General features: G+C 45.9%; 1 protein-coding gene across 4 annotated transcripts in view; it reads right to left on the bottom strand.

Moving 5' to 3' along the window:
- Positions 1-11463, bottom strand: part of SEC16B (SEC16 homolog B, endoplasmic reticulum export factor) — a 52475-nt gene extending 41012 nt beyond the window's left edge. For 2 of the 4 annotated variants that reach the window (XM_083743809.1, XM_083743810.1), the window contains exons 1-8: positions 11375-11462; positions 8135-8491; positions 6586-6677; positions 4562-4682; positions 3915-4065; positions 3560-3707; positions 2193-2347; positions 845-906 (exon numbers count right to left, since the gene is read on the bottom strand). In XM_083743809.1, coding sequence (XP_083599935.1) covers positions 845-906; positions 2193-2347; positions 3560-3707; positions 3915-4065; positions 4562-4682; positions 6586-6677; positions 8135-8430 — 1025 coding nt within the window. In that variant the 5' untranslated portion in view covers positions 8431-8491; positions 11375-11462. Of the gene's footprint in view, positions 1-844; positions 907-2192; positions 2351-3559; positions 3708-3914; positions 4066-4561; positions 4683-6585; positions 6678-8134; positions 8492-9395; positions 9660-11374 lie in introns of all 4 variants that reach the window. The other 2 variants (XM_083743807.1, XM_083743808.1) reach the window with 2 other exon arrangements.
- Between the last annotated feature and the right edge of the window lie 6299 nt (positions 11464-17762).

Genomic DNA, 17762 nt, shown 5'->3' with positions numbered 1-17762 from the left:
CTGCTATATAACATTTCCAAAGGCTTCGATGTGACCCCTCCAAACTGAACGCACTCACACACTCTTGCTGAAGCAAGTGTCATCCCACAACTCTCCAGGGCCTTTCCCCCGTCACTTTCCTTACTGCAAAAAGTTCAATTCTGCAGGTAAGTTGACCTCCCAATCAACTGTAACTGTGCAACCTGAATGTGTAGCTACGTGACTGAATCTGTCCTGAAATCAGTGACTGAGCACCCTTCTCGACAACTCAGCAATCAATGCAATAATTTGAATGCATAAGCAAACCATCTGGCTTTTGCCCAGGTGCGGGTGTGAGAAGAATCAAATAATAATGACAGTTTAAGAGAGCATTGACCATGATAACTGCTTGGGGGAGGGGGAGAACTTTTATTTCCACCTTCCCTCACCCTCAACTTTTTATTCTAATCCCATATAATTAGAGCACTGTGACCTGTACAACATGTTAAAATAGCCTCCTGCAGCCCAAATGGCAGAAATGAAACACTTTCTTCAGGCTACTCTAGTGCCCGAAACAGAAAATCCAACCAGCACCCTTCCTCTGATTGACAAAGAACACAATTCACTGGGCAGTTTTTCTGTCACAAGAAAACAAAGAAGAGCCGCAAAGGAGGAGTTGTGTGCTCCTATTCATTTCAGTGGGGCTTGCACAGCTGAACACCCTGGTACACAGTGCCCCATGAGTCAGATCCCCTGACTCCCACTTTGCTGCCCATCAATAACATCCAGAGTCTGTTGCCTGGGACGTCTCAGCTTGCTTCAGAGGAGGGCTGCCTCAGGGCTATGGTAGAGAATGAAAAGTTGTACTCTTTCAGAGGTCATGTACCTGATTAGAGGTCCTGGGAAGACTCTCAATTCTTCCTGCTCAGCTGTATCATGTAGGATCACCTGGAAAACAAGGAAAGAGCCAGGGAGTGGGATTCGCATGATTGCCTGCACTCACTGTAGCTAAAGTGGTTGTAGAAAGTATGCTATGCTGTGCTTGTTTTAGGCATCTAGGGTTGCGTAAGCTCTTTGAACATCTTCCTGCCCTTGTCTCTCTTCCTGGGGCACACAATCAGGCAACTGCAAATTTGCTTGTGCAGCTTTCTGGTTTTATGCATATCTGAGGGATCAGAAGTGTGTGTGTGTGTGTGTGTGTGTGTGCGCGCGCGCGCGCAAGCTGCCATTGGCTTGTGCAGTTTTCTGGGTTCATGCTAATCTGAGGGATCAAAAGGGAAAATATATATTCTTCCATTCAGAAGCACACAGGAAATAATTACAAACACAGCCTGTATTTTAATACTTTGTTGGAAGCCGCCCAGAGTGGCTGGGGAAACCCAGCCAGATGGGTGGGGTATAAATAATAAATTATTATTATTATAAGAAATGAAAAAAGAAGTAGTAGGCCTGAAAAGAGGAGTACCAGAAAGTGACAACTGATCCACCTGCCCCAAAACACCAAAACAAATGATCCGCACTCCCGAGGGGAGTTGTTTGGAGCTCAGTTTCCCCCAATTTACCAGATTATCCCCATTTCAGGTAAGCCCAAATATACAGGGGCAAAGCATGGAGACTGGTGTCATCGAGGGGCTATGGAAATAAAAACAGTTACAAACACATAGAAAATGTCCCTGTAGACAAGCCCTAACAATATTATGATGCCTGCACAGTAAATCAGCCGAAGCTTATCTGAGGCAACCTAGTAAATTTATGGTGGAGAGATTTGAACAATGATATTTGTGACCCCTTAATAACTAGAGTAGCTATTTCATAGGAATCCCCATGGCTAAGGGATCACAGAATAGGGTCTGCAATATAATTTTTTTCCAGCTGCCTGCAGAATCTCTGCTTCCTTCTTTTTAAAAAGAATGTTTCTACTGATTGCGATGAACCTTGAAATGGATGTTGGGTGTTTCTGCCAAACAGCTGGAAATCTAGAAGATGCTTTAAGCAAACACCAGAGGACAGGCTGATGTTGGGAGGTGCCAGCACAAAGAAGACATTCCTAAGTACACAGATAAAGGAGTTGTTAAAACAAGGCTCACAGCTGACTGACAGCAAAATAAAACAAGGAGAGAGGTGAGGCAAGAATGAAAGACTGAAGTCAAGACTCAGGAGAAAGAACTGTCAAAGCAACGGAGGGCAGATTTGCAACAATCCGTCTCACTTCCAAGGGGCAAGTTAATGTTTACCTCCAAGCTGTGCATTTCGACAAGAGCAGGCTGCCCATCTGGTGGGTAATTAGGACATCCTCGGACCAGCTGCCCCCCAGCTCCAAAGCACACAGGTACATGAGGGACTCGAAACTTCAGAGGTGCCACAGGGTGAAGAGGAACTGGCAGGTCTTCTGCTAAATGACAAGACCAGGACCGTTAGTGACTTGTCATTGGCTTAGGCCAGAGGCTGATCCCAGACTGACAAGAAAGCAAGCCAGCTAAAACACACATCAAATAAGCTGCTCAGTGAACTGTAAATCTGAAAGCAGGCAGGGAGAATAGCTGCCTTGTCATAGGGGGTGACAGTGAAGGGAACAGAACTCAACTCAACTCAACAATAGAAAGCAGGAAAGACATAGAGGAAGCTGATGGGGTAAGACAAAAAGAGTTTGGCCAAGTTCAGACACATGTTGGGCAGCTGCAGTCTTTGATTTGGGAAGGTGGGAGCTTTTGTGTTTACAGGCAAGTGTGGCCCCTGCATCACACATTATTGTAGATCAGGGCTGTGGAATATGGCACTCTCCAGATCTTGTTGGACTCCTACAACTTCCATCCATGCCAAGCCAGTGCGTCCGATGATCAGTGATGTTGTGAGTTGTGCTTCAACCACATCTGGATGGCCATAGGTTATACCTTCCTTGTTTTAGATCCACAGGAAAGGGGGAAGATGCACAGCCAGGACCCCCACCACACAAAGACAGGGGCCATCCAGTAACTGGCTGAAGTTTGTTTGACATGCCTCCTGCCAGACTCTGAGCCCCAGGCTAGAAGGATGCCTGTCGTTCGATGTGTCTAAACAAAGAACTGACTCGTTCTCACAGGAGGATGCGATTTCACAAGCAAAAAGGGTACATGGATAAGAAGTACGGATCACTACTCCTGCCAAACCTTCCCACAGCTTTTCTCCATCATAGTTTTTGTCTTCAGCTGAGCTCTGACACCAGTTAGAAAAGAACTTGGAGGTAATTCACGGGCAGATGGAGGGTTCTGTCCAAATCTGCTCCTGCACCATCCTTCCGCTTTTAAACTCAAACCTCACCCCTCTTTTAGGTGATGGGAACACTCCCATGTTTAGACAAATAGCATCATTTATTTAATGTATTTCCACCCTGCCTTTTGGGGCAAGCCCTCTCAAGGTGTCTTACAATGCAAATGTTGAAAAGAAAAGGGCTGAACATGCACAATAACAACACCAGATTAAAAACCTATATATAGATTGGAGGGATGAAAAAAATCCACGCAAAGAAAGAATGCACAGTGGTGGCCCTGATGCTAGCCTCAAGGTGTTGGCAAATGCCTTGGTCACCTGTACACCAGGTGTTCCTGGTGTTGGAATACCTTACCTGCCTGAATGGGGCTCCAGTCCTTGGAGGGAGCTGCTTCGTAGAGGCTGGAGGGGTCGTACATGTACTGGCTAAGCTCATAGCTACTCGAGCTGAGGCCCGATTCCTTATACTTTTGGAGCATGCTTGGTTCCTCAGGCAATGGAACCTACAATGGAGAAAAGGAGCGGGGAAGAGACGGAATAGAAGGAACAGTGGTCTTGACGAAAGCAAAGGAAAAATGAACTTCAACACCCTTTACAAAGAACTTTAAAGCTGGCATTTGCTTTCTAAGGCTCTCAGGCCTATCCGGGTAGCACCAGCTGGGATGAGGGAAGAAGAAAGGATACCCTGGACAAGCCCCCAAAGCTCACACCTCATGCGCAGGAACATTGGTGTTCTCCTGGAACTTCCACTGGAATTCATCCTGAATCTGTCCTTGGTGCAAAGCATAACTGTAATTTATATCATAGGCGCCATCTTTCTTTGAAACGTAATTGTCTTCGTAGGACTCATGCCTCTTAGACCTTATTGAAGAAGGGTAGCAAAAGGAGGGGGGAGAGAGAGAGAGATTTTGTTTACAAATCTGTTGGCTGCACTCTCTCAGAGAGCTCATGCATCTCCCCACAGGAGAGCATGGTTATGCATTAAGGGCACATTTGCGCATATTTTGAGGCTGTTTGGGATCCAGGGTCTTACTCGAGTGAAAAACAAAAACGGATCTATTAAAGATGACCTCCTAACTTTGCTTTATTGAAATGTTTGCAGCGGTTGGATTTCAGGTTTGCTGCAAATAACAGGGTAACATATCTAGTTCTCCAGGACCTACACAGAAGCCTGAGGAGTGGGCGTCCCGGGACTATACTCACCTGGCAAAGGTCTCAGGAGCCTCCTGTGGGGAAATGTGCTTCCCTCAGGCACACTGCAAGAGCAGAGAGTCACTGAGTGTCCTTCACAGACACTGGATTAAGGAGATCTTAGTCATTTCCCAGTTGGGTGGGTCAGCTCATGGGATTTCCTTACCAAACTGGAGTCCCATTGTGATGCTCTGCAAAGCCGCTGCTTTCTACCCGATGTTGATCTCTGTAATAGTTCTGGTCCCAGTAATTTGTAGCTTCACCCCAGGTATCTCTCTGTCTTGGATCTACATACTCAGAGAAAATAAAAAGGAGCAGCTCTACTTCCAGGCATCTGCAACATTTAAAAACTGATAAAGCTACCTTGGAGACACCAGATACGATTGCCTTTTGTTGTCAAAGGGGCTATGCTTAGAAACAAAGTACATCTGATTACAGGAGGCCATTAAAAGTCATGTACACTAGAGGGTTTTTACACATGTGAATGCACAAACATAGGCAACATGTGTGCACATACTTACACACCGGAACTTACAAATGTTTGTTCATTCTTAAAATTTCTATATTGCCCCTCATCAACGATACAAGGTCTGTTCACTATAATACAAAACAATTCCAATAAAACCATATGAAAAAGTGCCAGAATCCACAGTAGAACAGGCAGCTACACCACAGGCACCAGGATTATCAACTCACAAATGCTCGGAGGAACATTTATAATTTGTTAGGCTCAGTCAAAGGCTCACTCAAAATCTACCTTCAGATTAAGAAAGGTCTATGTAAGATTGAAACCTGGCAGGGGCAAAATGGCCTTCCCCTCTCCATCTGGCCCAAGTTCACACCTAAGCCATGCCCTCTCTCCCCTCACCACCCCTGATATACGCCCGCCTTGAGTGGTTTTTGCCAGATTGAAATATGTCCTTGGACTCTGATCATGCTTTTGCTTGCCTGTCTGAATGGAGAAGGGTGGGTGTGGGTGGAAACTAACCTACTGTGTAAAGGTAAAATTCACACTCGTGCCCCGCCCACTTTATCCTCTGGTTCTGCCTCCCACTTGCATGTGGCCAGTCTCTAGCTCTCCTAGAAAGAAAGTTATACAGCAAAATGTGCCGGTACTTTCTAAGCAATTTCTGTGAAATGAGAGCGGTGTTGCTACCACATTTATTTTTTCTGAGAGAGAGATCTCCATAATCAGGACCAGCAGAACATAGATGATTTCCCATGGTAAGTATAAGGTTGCCAGGAGCAGCTGTCTCTCTAACCCGGTGGCAGCCACTTTGTGTTATGCCATGCCCACTACATGGCAGCCATTTTGTGACTGGCACCCCCAGCACTCTCTCAAAATTTGAAATGTGCCCACTAATCCAAAAAGGTTGGCAACCCTTGTCTTACTATATTGTATCCAAATTGTGCATGATGGTTCCTCAGATTAAGGAGTGAATATTTGCCTATGTTTGGAGAGTGTTGGACATCATTTTAAATCAAGATAATGGGCTGAACCTTTCAAAACTTCTAGATTCTATCCACCGATTTCAAAACTGCACTGATTTTTTGGTTTCTTAAAATTCCTGCATAACTCAAGGTATAAATGTATTAGTAAATAAATAAATCTGGGACTTTCATGGTCTGTAAATGGGTCCCACGAAATGTGGTGACATTTAGGCTCAGAACTAGTTCTGAAAAAGTACTGAGAATGTTGAGCCTGTGAGACAAAAAAAAATCACATTCTTGCTGAGATGGACTTCTTTTTTTCTTTTCTTTTTTTAAAAAATTCAGAATTTATCAAATGAGGAGGGTCATTGAACATAGCAAATGAGACAATGGTAAATCTAACCACAGAGAATTGTTGGGCTGTGTACATTTAAAGCACATCTAAAATACATTTGTTCCTCCAAAGAATCCTAGGAAGAGTAGTTTGTTAATAGGGGTAAACCACGGTTCACACAATTTATTTTCTGGGGTCGGGAAAATAATGGGGATTCAATGTGGTTTCAGTGTGTGGTTTGTACGAAGCTGTTTTACAACACAGAGCCATGAAGGATAGACAGAGGCAGAGAACAAGCATGGCGTAAGGAAGGCTTTGAATATGTACACATGCACAAACCACTAGAATGAATTCCAGAATTCCTCTTCAACCCAGTTCCATCCAGTATTTTTAAACCAGTTTTGTTTCTGTGGAGAATGCAGTACCTCTATCACTCTGCCAGGTTTGGGGGTACCTCTGGTAGTCGCCATGCGCATAATCTTCCACAAAGGTCCGGTGGTGGTCTTCATAACCTTGCCTGAAGCGTGGCCCAAAGGAGAGAGAGAGCAGAAAGGGAGATGGAGGAAGCTGCTTTGGGTAACTGTCTAAATTCCTCGTTATTTGTGAGGATAAAAAAAATCAGGAGGGAAATGCTGTCAGAAACAGTTCCAAAAACTGCTATGGAAGGTAATGAATGGGCTATAATGACCGCTTGGTAATTGAAATGCCCTTCTCTCCCATTTCCAGCTCCGTATTTGATCATTGAAAAATATGAATACAGACCACAAATAAATCCCTTGATGTTCTACTTACTTTACCTCACTGATGCAATGAATAGCTAGCCTGTCTATAATTCACCAGGGTGAACTGTGAGAGGAGACAAGGCAAATGAGAGCAGGAATGAGAGCAGGAGCAAGTTACAGGATAAAGAAGCAGTGTGACTACAACAGTAGATGTGATATAGGAGTTACATAGGCCCAAATCAGAAAAAAAGCAGGAAATCATGGTTTCTGCTATGTAAACAAGCTGCAGCAAGCATAATGTTTGTATACTCCTCTTCTTTCACAAGCTTTCAATTTCAGTTCTGAACTAACCACGGTTCCCCATAGCATCCAAATTAAGGGAACTGTGGTTTGTTTTAGACTATGTTTAGTGAGAACTAGTTGGGAGCAAACTGTGATTTCAGGACCTGTTTGTTTTCTGGAACAATAGTTTAAATCAGGGTTAGCCAACATGGTGCTCTCTAGATCTTGTTAGACTCCAACTTCTATCAGCCCCGCCCCCCCCCCCCCAGCATGGCCTGTGATTAGGGATGATGGGGGCTGCAGTTCAGCAACTTCTGTAGGGTCCCATGTTATAATAATAATAATAATAATAATAATAATAATAATAATAATAGTTATCCCTCTCCTCCTCCTTTGGAACTATTTTGATTAAATGCTCTGATTTGGAGTTCCACACAGCTGCATTAATATAGAAACAAAAAACATTGGAATTGAAGTAATAAATGAATGTTTGAGGCCCTCTGTATGAAACAGAGGGCTAGGAGACTATATAGAAGAAGAGGCTATGCTGATCTCTCTGCAAAGTCCCCCATCCTTCTGAGTGTTATCTTTCTCAAGTCTTAATTAATAATAATAATAATTTATTTGTACCCCACCCATCTGGCTGGTTTTCCCCAGCCACTCTGGGCGGCTTCCAACAAAGATTAAAAATACATTAAAATATCACAAATTAAAAACTTCCCTGAACAGGGCTGCCTTCAGATGTCTTCTAAAAGTCAGGTAGTCCCACATCTGGTGGAAGGGCGTTCCACAGGGCGGGTGCCACTACCGAGAAGGCCCTCTGCCTGGTTCCCTGTAACTGCTCTTCTCCCAGGGAGGGAACCGCCAGAAGGCCCTCAGCGCTGGACTTGTGTCCGGGCAGAACAATGGGGGTGGAGACGCTCCTTTGAGTATACTGGGCCGAGGCCGTTTAGGGCTTTAGAGGTCTTACCTTGAATATGACCGGTTGGGATAGCCAATTTCGTAATACTCTGCTCTGGAGTTTGGCCTCCTATAGTCCTGGAGTCTTGGGTGATGGGCAGCATGGTGGTATTCTACTCGAGCATCTGGCCAAGGCTGAGGCCTAGCCCAGGGTTCATGGTGGTACAGCCACTCACTGCTGTGCCTGGATTGAGGCGGTGGAATGCTATGGGGAACTGCCCTCCATGGGCCCCTCTCGTAGCCTTCCATGTGGGGAACATGTCTCCCTTGTGGCTGGGGCTGCTGCGGTGGGACCCATGGGTCCATCTGGGACTCTCTGCAGGGCCTGCTTTCGTTCAGATTTCCTTACCAAACCTGCTTCGGCTTCCTGCAAAGATAAGCATAATTGTAAGAGAGGTGACACAACAAAAACAGCCCGTCTTTAAAATGAGATAAAATCCCAAGGTTTCCATGCCTCTGCAGACACACATTAGAGCACATGGGCAGTAGCCTGTAAAGGGCTCCCGGGTAAAAAGCAGGAAGCCCTTTGACAAGCTCAGTGGCAGGGCAGGTCACAGGTTCAATACCCGCTGTCTAAATAAATGCACTAAAATTGTATGACTTTGTGCAAAAGATGGGTCTATGTAAACACATTGTATTTTACTTTGCTTTATTTTGAACACTGAGTTTGTTCAGAGGTTGGCATTTTAGGCACAGAGTTCTGACAAGCTAGGAACACTGAATGGACAGCATTCAATATGACTGATCTCAACATTTAACAAGAAGAATTACAAAGCACTTTTTCTAAGTCCTCAGAAAACTTCACATACACTATTTCGGCATATCTTACAGCAGTCCTGTAAAACTGTGGCTGGCATATGACCAACTAATAAACTCATAACTGAAGTGAAAACTGAATTGAACACTTATTTGCTCTCTCAACTAGTACATCCCTGTATTCAAAACACACCTGCGAAGAAATCTTAAATGCCATGTTCTGTAAGAGCAAAAGGTATTTCTTCCCCTGCTGGCCCATTTTTTAAAGTAACCCATGCCCCCTATATTTTGCACTACTCATCTTTGTCAACCCATCTGCGGCAAGTCCTAACATCTGACCCTACACAAATGGTACTGACTCAATTTGTTTTTGCTTTTGTTTCACACCCACATCCTAGCAGAGCAAACCGAGTTTCAATGGGATGCTCCAGGATAAATTCTGGCGTGAGCAACAATATTCCCACCAACACGTGAGCTTGTTTACACACACACACAAACACACAGACACACCACACCTGTTTAAAAGTGAGACCACCAGCTACAGCTCTAAATGCCGGCCTCAGTCCTCCTCGTCCCCAAAGGCAGCTGTCAAAGTCCGCCTGCCACATCACTTGATGGCTCACTAACTCTGAGCCTGCGCTGGGTCAACGCTCCTTGCTTCTTCCTGTGCCAAAGTCCCGGCCAGTTCCATAGCACTGATTAAGCCGGGCAAAGGGCGCCTGGCCTGCTTGCTCAGAGACAAAGATACCTGTGGCTGTTTGTAAACGGCAGAGGGGATCCTTAACAAACAAACAAAAAAGGCAAAATAGTTTTCCATTTGTAAAAATACCAGGGACCAGGAGAATTTGAAAACCCAGTATAGGGATGGCATTAATGTTCAGCATTTATTTTCTTTTTTTCAAAAAAAAATATTGGTTTTCACAAAACTATAAACAAATAAACAAACATAAATTATAACCTTATTAAAAATACACTTATTAACATTGTTAAGTGACTTCCTTGCTTCCCCTTGGTTGAATTTCAATACATATCCTTTTAACGGTTTTCCAAATCATAGTTCTTACAAATTTAACTTGAACATTAACATCCTTAAATCTTTTCATTTTGAGACTGAACGTATTAATTCATCACTTAACTTATATAAAATCCTAAGCCAATCAAGTATCTGCAAGCTGTTTCCAATTAACTTAACATATTTAACTAAATAATCATTAAATTTTGTCCATTCTTCCTGATACTCCTCCTCCTTCTGGTCGCGGACTCTTCCGGTTAGGTCAGCTAGCTCCGAAAACTCCATCATTTTCATCTGCCATTCTTCCACCGTAGGTAATTCTTGCGTTTTCCACTTTTTAGCCAGCATCTATCTTTCTTTTCTTTTCTTTCTTTCTTTCTTTCTTTCTTTCTTTCCAGCACAGTCTTTTGCCTCACATCTTCAAACATCCTTCTGCAGGCATAAAGGCCCAAAACGACTACTTCTTTTTTGGTACTGAAATGTAAGCTGCTCCGAGAAGGAGGATTCCCTTCCCTGAAAAAAACTGTTCCAAAGCAATGTGCAGCAGCCACTGGTGAAAAGGCATTGTATGCTGCAGAACTAACTGCACACTCTGAACCATGCGTGGCCCATTCAGAGGAAGTAAGCCCTACCAGACTTGGTGAGTCATCTCCCTTGACATATTTTCGACAGTAGTCCACATTGTATTTTGCAGTTTGTTTGTTTTTTGTATTATTAATTGAATTTATATACCACTCTACAGTGGTACCTCGGGTTAAGTACTGAATTCGTCCCGGAGGTCCGTTCTTAACCTGAAACTGTTCTTAACCTGAAGCACCACTTTAGCTAATGGGGCCTCCCACTGCCGCCGTGCTGCCGGAGCATGATTTCTGTTCTCATCCTGAAGCAAAGTTCTTAACCTGAGGTACTATTTCTGGGTTAGCGGAGTCTGTAACCTGAAGCGTATGTAACCTGAAGCGTATGTAACCCGAGGCACCACTGTATATCCAGAGGTCTCAGGGTGGTTCACATAAAAAGTTTCCATCCTTCCTCCCCCCCTCCATCTTCACTCATGTAATTATTTAAACAACTGGTGCTTACACACACACACACACACACACACACACACACCCTGCCCCCAGCTAGACCTTTCTGTGCTTAAAAATCTACCAGTCAACATTCCCACTTGATTTAAGCATTTTAGAGCAAAGTTTTACACAATTCCTGCCAGGCTTAATTCCTTGGGATGCAGCTGAAGCAAAACACAAGCCAGCCTGCAAGTGACTTTAAAGTACAAAAGAAGGATTATTAGAATCAAAGGCCCACCTCCAGAGAGTGATCAAGTTTCCTAAAGACGTTAACAAGTTGCCTTTCATGCATTTTGCTTTTTTTCCCCTGTCTTTACAAATTTTGAAATCCCCCCCCTCCCTTGCTTGCCTTCTTCTTTGAAATGACTTCCTTTATTTATTGCTAATGCTTTAAAAAAAAAAAGGGTTTACTTACACCACCTATCACTAAAACAAAGTCTTTGCTTAGGGCTCTGCATCCCCAATCATGACAACAAGCTGTGCTTCTGTCTGGCTTATTAGCATAGCCACGCCCACAGGCATTCCCCGCCACGTCAGCTAGTCGGAACCTTCCAGCTGGGATCCTTGCTTGCCGCCGGAACGTTAGTTCCGCGCACTAGAAATAAGGGAAACGGTAGGCGGCCGCATTGGCACCGCCATATAGAGAAGGTCACTTCGCTACTGAACAGAGGAATGAATTCCTTGGGCGCCTGCAAAGCGTTTTTAATGCCCCTAATCGCTCCAAGCATCAAAGCAGCTGTGCATATGTCAGCTATGTCTTGAGACAACTGCACCAGATGCATTTTTTTAAAAAAAGAGAAGTTTTTTCCCCCCATGGAGGGTTGTTTGCCATGTTATTGTTATTTATTGATTAAATTTGCATGCCGCTCTTGATCCGAAGATCTCCGGGCGCTGTAGGAACTATGGATTTTGCACTCTTGTCTGCAAATACATGAGAAAGTGTGTTCTCCTTCATGGAGAGCACGTGTTGCGGTGGGGGCCGCCAGGACACTCCAAAGTTGGGGGCGGGCTAACTGATCGTTGGCCACTGATGCGAATGGGGCTTCCCTTGTTGTTGGGATGAAGTTAATGTTGCCATTTTATTGATTGACAGCCAGAAATACTAAAACTCCTTGCACGAGGCTAGGGCTTTCTCTTTTCGCCAGTGCATCGGATTGCCCGTCCCTCCCTCCCTAGAATTAGGGTTGTTCGCTTTGACCTTGCTATGCCTGTCATGGGGTCGTCTGCTTTGGAGCGGTGGCCTGGTAGGAATTTTGTCCATCTGGCTGATTGGCTGGGGCCATTTGGTTTTTGCCTACTGCGTAGCAAATCGTCACAACTTGTAAGGTTGCGGTTAGGCATTGGTTTATGGTTTGGTTGGTTGAGGGGCATGGATTGGCTGTGCCTGCCCCTCTAATGCTGCTGCTGCAAGGGATTCTGTTAAAGGAATACCGGGGCTCACTATTGCTTGTCCACTCTGCCAAGGGGGCTCGGGCCATAGCAATGAGCTCCTGGTTGCATTTGGGGTGAGGGCAGGTTCCCTGCTCCGCGTAACCCCCAAGTGTATTCCCCCATTCTGACGTTCGCACCGTGCGGAATGTCAGTCTGTCCCCCACGGTGGGGGCAGATAGTCGCAACCAATGCCTACGCAACCACTCACAAATTTGTATTTTAATAAAGTTGTGGCCAAAATTATTGCCAAAAATCTTAAACAAAAAAATTCTGTGTGATGTGTGAGTTATTGGGGTGGACCTGGGGACCTCGACACGCAACAAGTGGAACCTGCAAGAAAACGTTGCAGTGCAGAGTGCTGCCTTTTCAGGATCTGAGCCACTCTCTTCCCCCTCTCCGCACCTCCCTTTCCAGGCACTGTGTGTTATCAGTCTTCCTTGGGCTGTTCGTTTGCAACGTTTCTGTAGTTCTGCAACACCAAGCCTGCTGAGAGCATCCTCTGTATGGAAATTGCCATGTTGGCTGCATGCATAAGGCTGCTATTAGCATGTGGGACGGTGCAACAAAATGCTGCAGCGGGAAGTGTCTCAAGAGCAGAAATATTTGCATGCCCTTTAAGCATGTAATCCTGGTGTGGAAGACAGGAATGTCCTGGATCAGCCTGCAGGTAAATGGACACTTTTGTGATAAATGAAAACACTCCCAGCCAAATTAAAAACTAGCGTAGCGAGGAGGAGGCTGGAGAGACCCTTCCCCCCTGATCAGCTAGCTTTTTACTTGCAGGTAATTGTTTTATTGGGACGTAGGTGGCGCTGTGGGTAGAACCTCAGCGCCTAGGACTTGCCAATCACATGGTCGGCGGTTTGAATCCCTGCGGCGGGGTGCGCTCCCGTCGTTCGGTCCCAGCACCTGCCAACCTAGCAGTTCGAAAGCACATCAAAGTGCAAGTAGATAAATAGGTACCGCTCTGGCGGGAAGGTAAACGGCGTTCCGTGTGCTGCTCTGGTGCCGGTTCGCCAGATGCAGCTTGTCACGCTGGCCACGTGACCCGGAAGTGTCTGCGGACAGCGCTGGCTCCCGGCCTCTAGAGTGAGATGAGCACACAACCCTAGAGTCTGGCAAGACTGGCCCGTACGGGCAGGGGTACCTTTACCTTTACCTTTAATTGTTTTATTACATGATGGAGCAGTCGTTCTGAAGGAGGTGAGGACAAGTGACCCCACCTAGGCCCGAAGTCACCCCCACCCCCAAAGCAGGCTCAAAGCTTCTCAAAGCTTTTCAAAACCATTTTCTCAGCAGCTAAAAGGCATTAGCTAAGCATCAGAAGCATTTCGCTCTGCTCTAACCAAGGTCGCTTCTCAGGTTAGCTCACCTTGCCAAAAGGTACATTCAACTTGCCACTTTTCTTTCCGGGAACTGTGGCAATAGAGCAAGAGAAAAGAAACATATCTTGGACATGCTGAATGCAAGGCTTCTCATCCCCCTTTCCTGTGGAAGTAAAGGATGAGATCCCCCCACTACTCCGCCTGGGGTCTCCAATGTGGTGCACCCAGCCTCCACTCACACTATTCCTATGTTGGGAAATTTGGGGGTGGTTTGTGGGGATGTTATGTTACTGAGTTGAAAAGGATCCAAAATGCAACAGTCTGATTGGTCCTAGAACAATAGGATCCAACATGCAGCAGTCTGATTGGTCCACAGGAGCCACCCAATCCAGCTCCAGGTGGAAGTGAATCCACAACCTGATTGGCCTACAGGAGAATCCCAGAATTAGCCAATCACGTGCAGCCCATTGTGTAAATAATGTACCTAAAGCAGATATTGTGGGGAAACTTTCATTCCTCGCTACTATGAGCTGAATATAGAGCATGAAATCCACTCTTGACTCCCAGTATATTTCAGGGGAAGAGCTGTTTGGGGTATTTCCTGCTTGTGAATTATTGGGTGGGTGGGTGTGTAAAACACATGCCTAAAGCTTTAAATCTGGGATGGGCATGGAAGTTCTGAGGTGGGCCACCAGATGGCACTGCAGGCCACGCTCCAGCTGCTGCTGCTGCTGCTGCTGCTACAGGTGCCAGTAAGTCTCGCATTTTCAACCTCTTCCTCCTCCATTGCACTGCCTAATGATTCATTGCTGGACTCCCGTCGCTGAGGCCAAATGTACCTTTACAGAGCAAAATATCCTTTCGAATTATACACCCAGCACATGGAACCTGACAAAGGGGCAATACGAGTGGACTCTCTGTGCCCTTACTGTAGCCTTTTTAGCCTCGGGTGAGAAGAGCTTTGCGCCCGGGACGGGGAAATGGGAGTCAACAGACACTCAAGGAATAGTTTCGGAGAAAAAGCTTTATTCTGCCATCCGGGGTGGTAGAAGGAGCAAGATTCACAAAATAAGCAGGGCTTCACAGTCATTTGCACAGAGCATATATTCCCCTTCCAGTTCCCTCCCCTTTCTCCTCCTCCTCCTCAAGAGTCCTGTCCCATGAGTTCCCCTGAACATGAACAGAAAGCTCCTGTCTTGGGACTCTTTTGGACTCTTCCCAGGAAAGAGGGACGAGAAGCCTTGCTTTCCATCGTGTCCAAGATATCTTTCTTTTCTCTTGCTCTATTGGCACAGTTCCCGGAAAGAAAAAGTGGCAAGTTGAACGTACCTTTTGGCAAGGTCAGCTAGCCTGAGAAGCGACCTTGGTTACAGCAGAGCGAAATGCTTCTGATGCTTAGCTAATGCCTTTTAGCTGCTGAGAAAATGATTTTGAGAAGCTTTGAGCCTGCTTTGGGGGGGGATGACTTCGGTGGGGTCACCTGTCCTCACCTCCTTCATTGGGCGCAAAGCTCTTCTTACCCGAGGCTAAAAAGGCTACAGTTCCACCTAAAGTCAGCTCTGTCACCTCTGTATTCCACCAACTCATTCGCCCGCATGCGAAGCGGTGAAGCTCCAGCGATTTCCCACCGGCTGAGCACTCAACCTCTGTGCACGACTTTTCATCTGAATCGTTAGTGGAAAGGCACACTTCTGTTAATTGATGGAGCAGAAAACAAAACATTTCCTATCCACTCTACCATGGCTCTGTAATTAAAAATGTTCCTCTGGGCTATATAGTATAGCCAAGAGACAATGGCACAGGAATATCCATAATTCAAGAGGATGCATTATTTATTGGATTGCTTTAAATTTTAAGATTGGTTTAAAATGAGAATAAAACACTCCACACGAAGTTTATGTGCAGCTTGGTGGTGGTTGTTTAAAGACTAAAACTCCAGATTCTTGGTAGCTTATGGATTTTTTTTTTGGGGGGGGGGGAGAGGAGGTTTTGTCTTTCTCATCTAACACACACACACATATAAAAACATACAGAAATTGGCATCCTCAAATTAAGCACATGCCTAGATCTCAGGATGGCTGAGAATAGCTTCTGAAGACGGCTTAGGAACCAGAGGAGGACTTGGCAGAGCAGGGGGTGATGTGGAGGAAACCCAGCAAAACGTTTTCAGTTGATGTAAAGCTACTGCAGGCTTTTGCTTAATCTCACAGGGCACGTTGCTCATGCAAGAGAAAACTTCCTTGTGACCAGATGACCAGGGACGGGTTCCAGATTGCCATGTGCTGGACTGATGTGATGTGTACGCTCAAGCACTTGCAGTTGCACCCATGCTAGGTCATATTGCTGTAAGGCAGGGGTGGGGAACCCAAAGGTGGCCCCCCAAGCCTCTCCGTCTGGCTCTCACGACTCTCCGCAGGCCAAGGCCCCTTCCCAGCCACCTCCCCTTCTGGCTTGGCCTTGCAGCCCCCTTGGGAGTGTTTTCACATTGTCTCCCTGAACTCTGGTGGAGGTGTTTGTATGTTTGTGTAGAAACCAGGCTACTGATTCTGTTTTGCGTGGAATGGGTTTTTATTATTGTACAGTTTTTATAACTGGACCAAGTGCTATTTTTCTAGAACAAGAGGTGCCGGAACTCACCTTGAATGAGTGATGCTTGAGCTGGCCAATGTGTCTTCTGGCTTTAAAACCACAAAACCATGTGGAGGGCAGTAATACAGAACTTCGGTCAATGCCTTGTTCGGCTCTCACTCCGTGGGACCTGCCTTCCATTGACATAGTCGCAGCAGGTGCTGTATCTCCAATGATTTGACTTCCCACTGTGGCGATCACACAGGGTCCCTGGACATTTCACCGTCTATTGATCCCTGTGCCACCACTTTATTTCTCGCTGCCCCCACCCAGGCCCTAGCTGGTACAATACTGAGTCCAGTCAGGGTTAAATTGGAACATAAACTTCTGTTTATTTATTGCAGTTTAACAAGCGTGTGGTTTCATAAACGGTATCGGTCAATTACAATCATGGGGTGCCTATCCAGACCTATAACTTCCGCTACCTGCTCTCACTCACTAAACCACCTCTCAGATACAGTGGTGCCCCGCAAGACGAACGCCTCGCAAGACGGAAAACCCGCTAGACGAAAGGGTTTTCCGTTTTGGAGGCGCTTCGCAAAACGAATTTCCCTATGGGCTTGCTTCGCAAGACGAAAATGTCTTGCGAGTTCCTGCGGGGGTTTTTCCTCCCCCCCCCCTTTTTCTAAGCCGCTTATCCGCTAAGCCGATAAGCCACTAATAGCGCTAATCCGCTAAGCCGTCAATGGGCTTGCTTCGCAAGACGAAAAAATAGCTAGACGAAGAGAATCGCGGAACGGATTCTTTTCGTCTTGCGAGGCACCACTGTATATACTTGTCTTCCTAGCTCCTAACTGTTCCTGACTCAGCTTATTTCGCTACACTAACTCAACTTACCCCCAGACTCTGTCCCACTCCAACCAACTCCCAACAAACTCCACCCTTCATCCCTCCCAGAGCTGGTTTTATAGTCCCTCTGACTCCACCCCCCGGGGTTCTGATTGGGTAACTTGTTTAACTATGTCACCTCCAGCACTCTCATATGTTAAAGTCACACCCGGCGTCCCCCAAGGCACACTCTCCTGTTGTCTCCTGAAGCAGGCGGATGCCGACTCACTCACAGGTGAGAATTAGCTTGGCAGAGCAGGAGTGGAGGAGGAAATGAGCGTTACTGAAGTTTACAACATCAGTAGACCTGGGGCCTTCTCCATCCTGCAGTACACCTGGCTTCTCATTTGCCAACCTTGAGATGCATACAAAACAGGGCAGCAGAGGCAGCAGCAGCAGCAGTGGAGGTAAAGGGTTTTGCCGGCAAGTCACTTTGGCAGATGGTTGAGCCTTTGCCTTCTACCTCTCCTTTCTTCTTAGTCTAGCATAGGCATAGGCAAACTCAGCCCTCCAGGTGTTTGGGGACTACAACTCCCATCATCCCTGACCACTGGTCCTGTTAGCTAGGGATGATGGGAGTTGTAGCCCCAA

Source organism: Podarcis gaigeae (genome assembly GCF_964106915.1).
Source record: "Podarcis gaigeae genome assembly, chromosome: 6".
Classification (NCBI taxonomy): domain Eukaryota; kingdom Metazoa; phylum Chordata; class Lepidosauria; order Squamata; family Lacertidae; genus Podarcis; species Podarcis gaigeae.
This window is presented reverse-complemented; position numbering and strand designations above follow the sequence as displayed.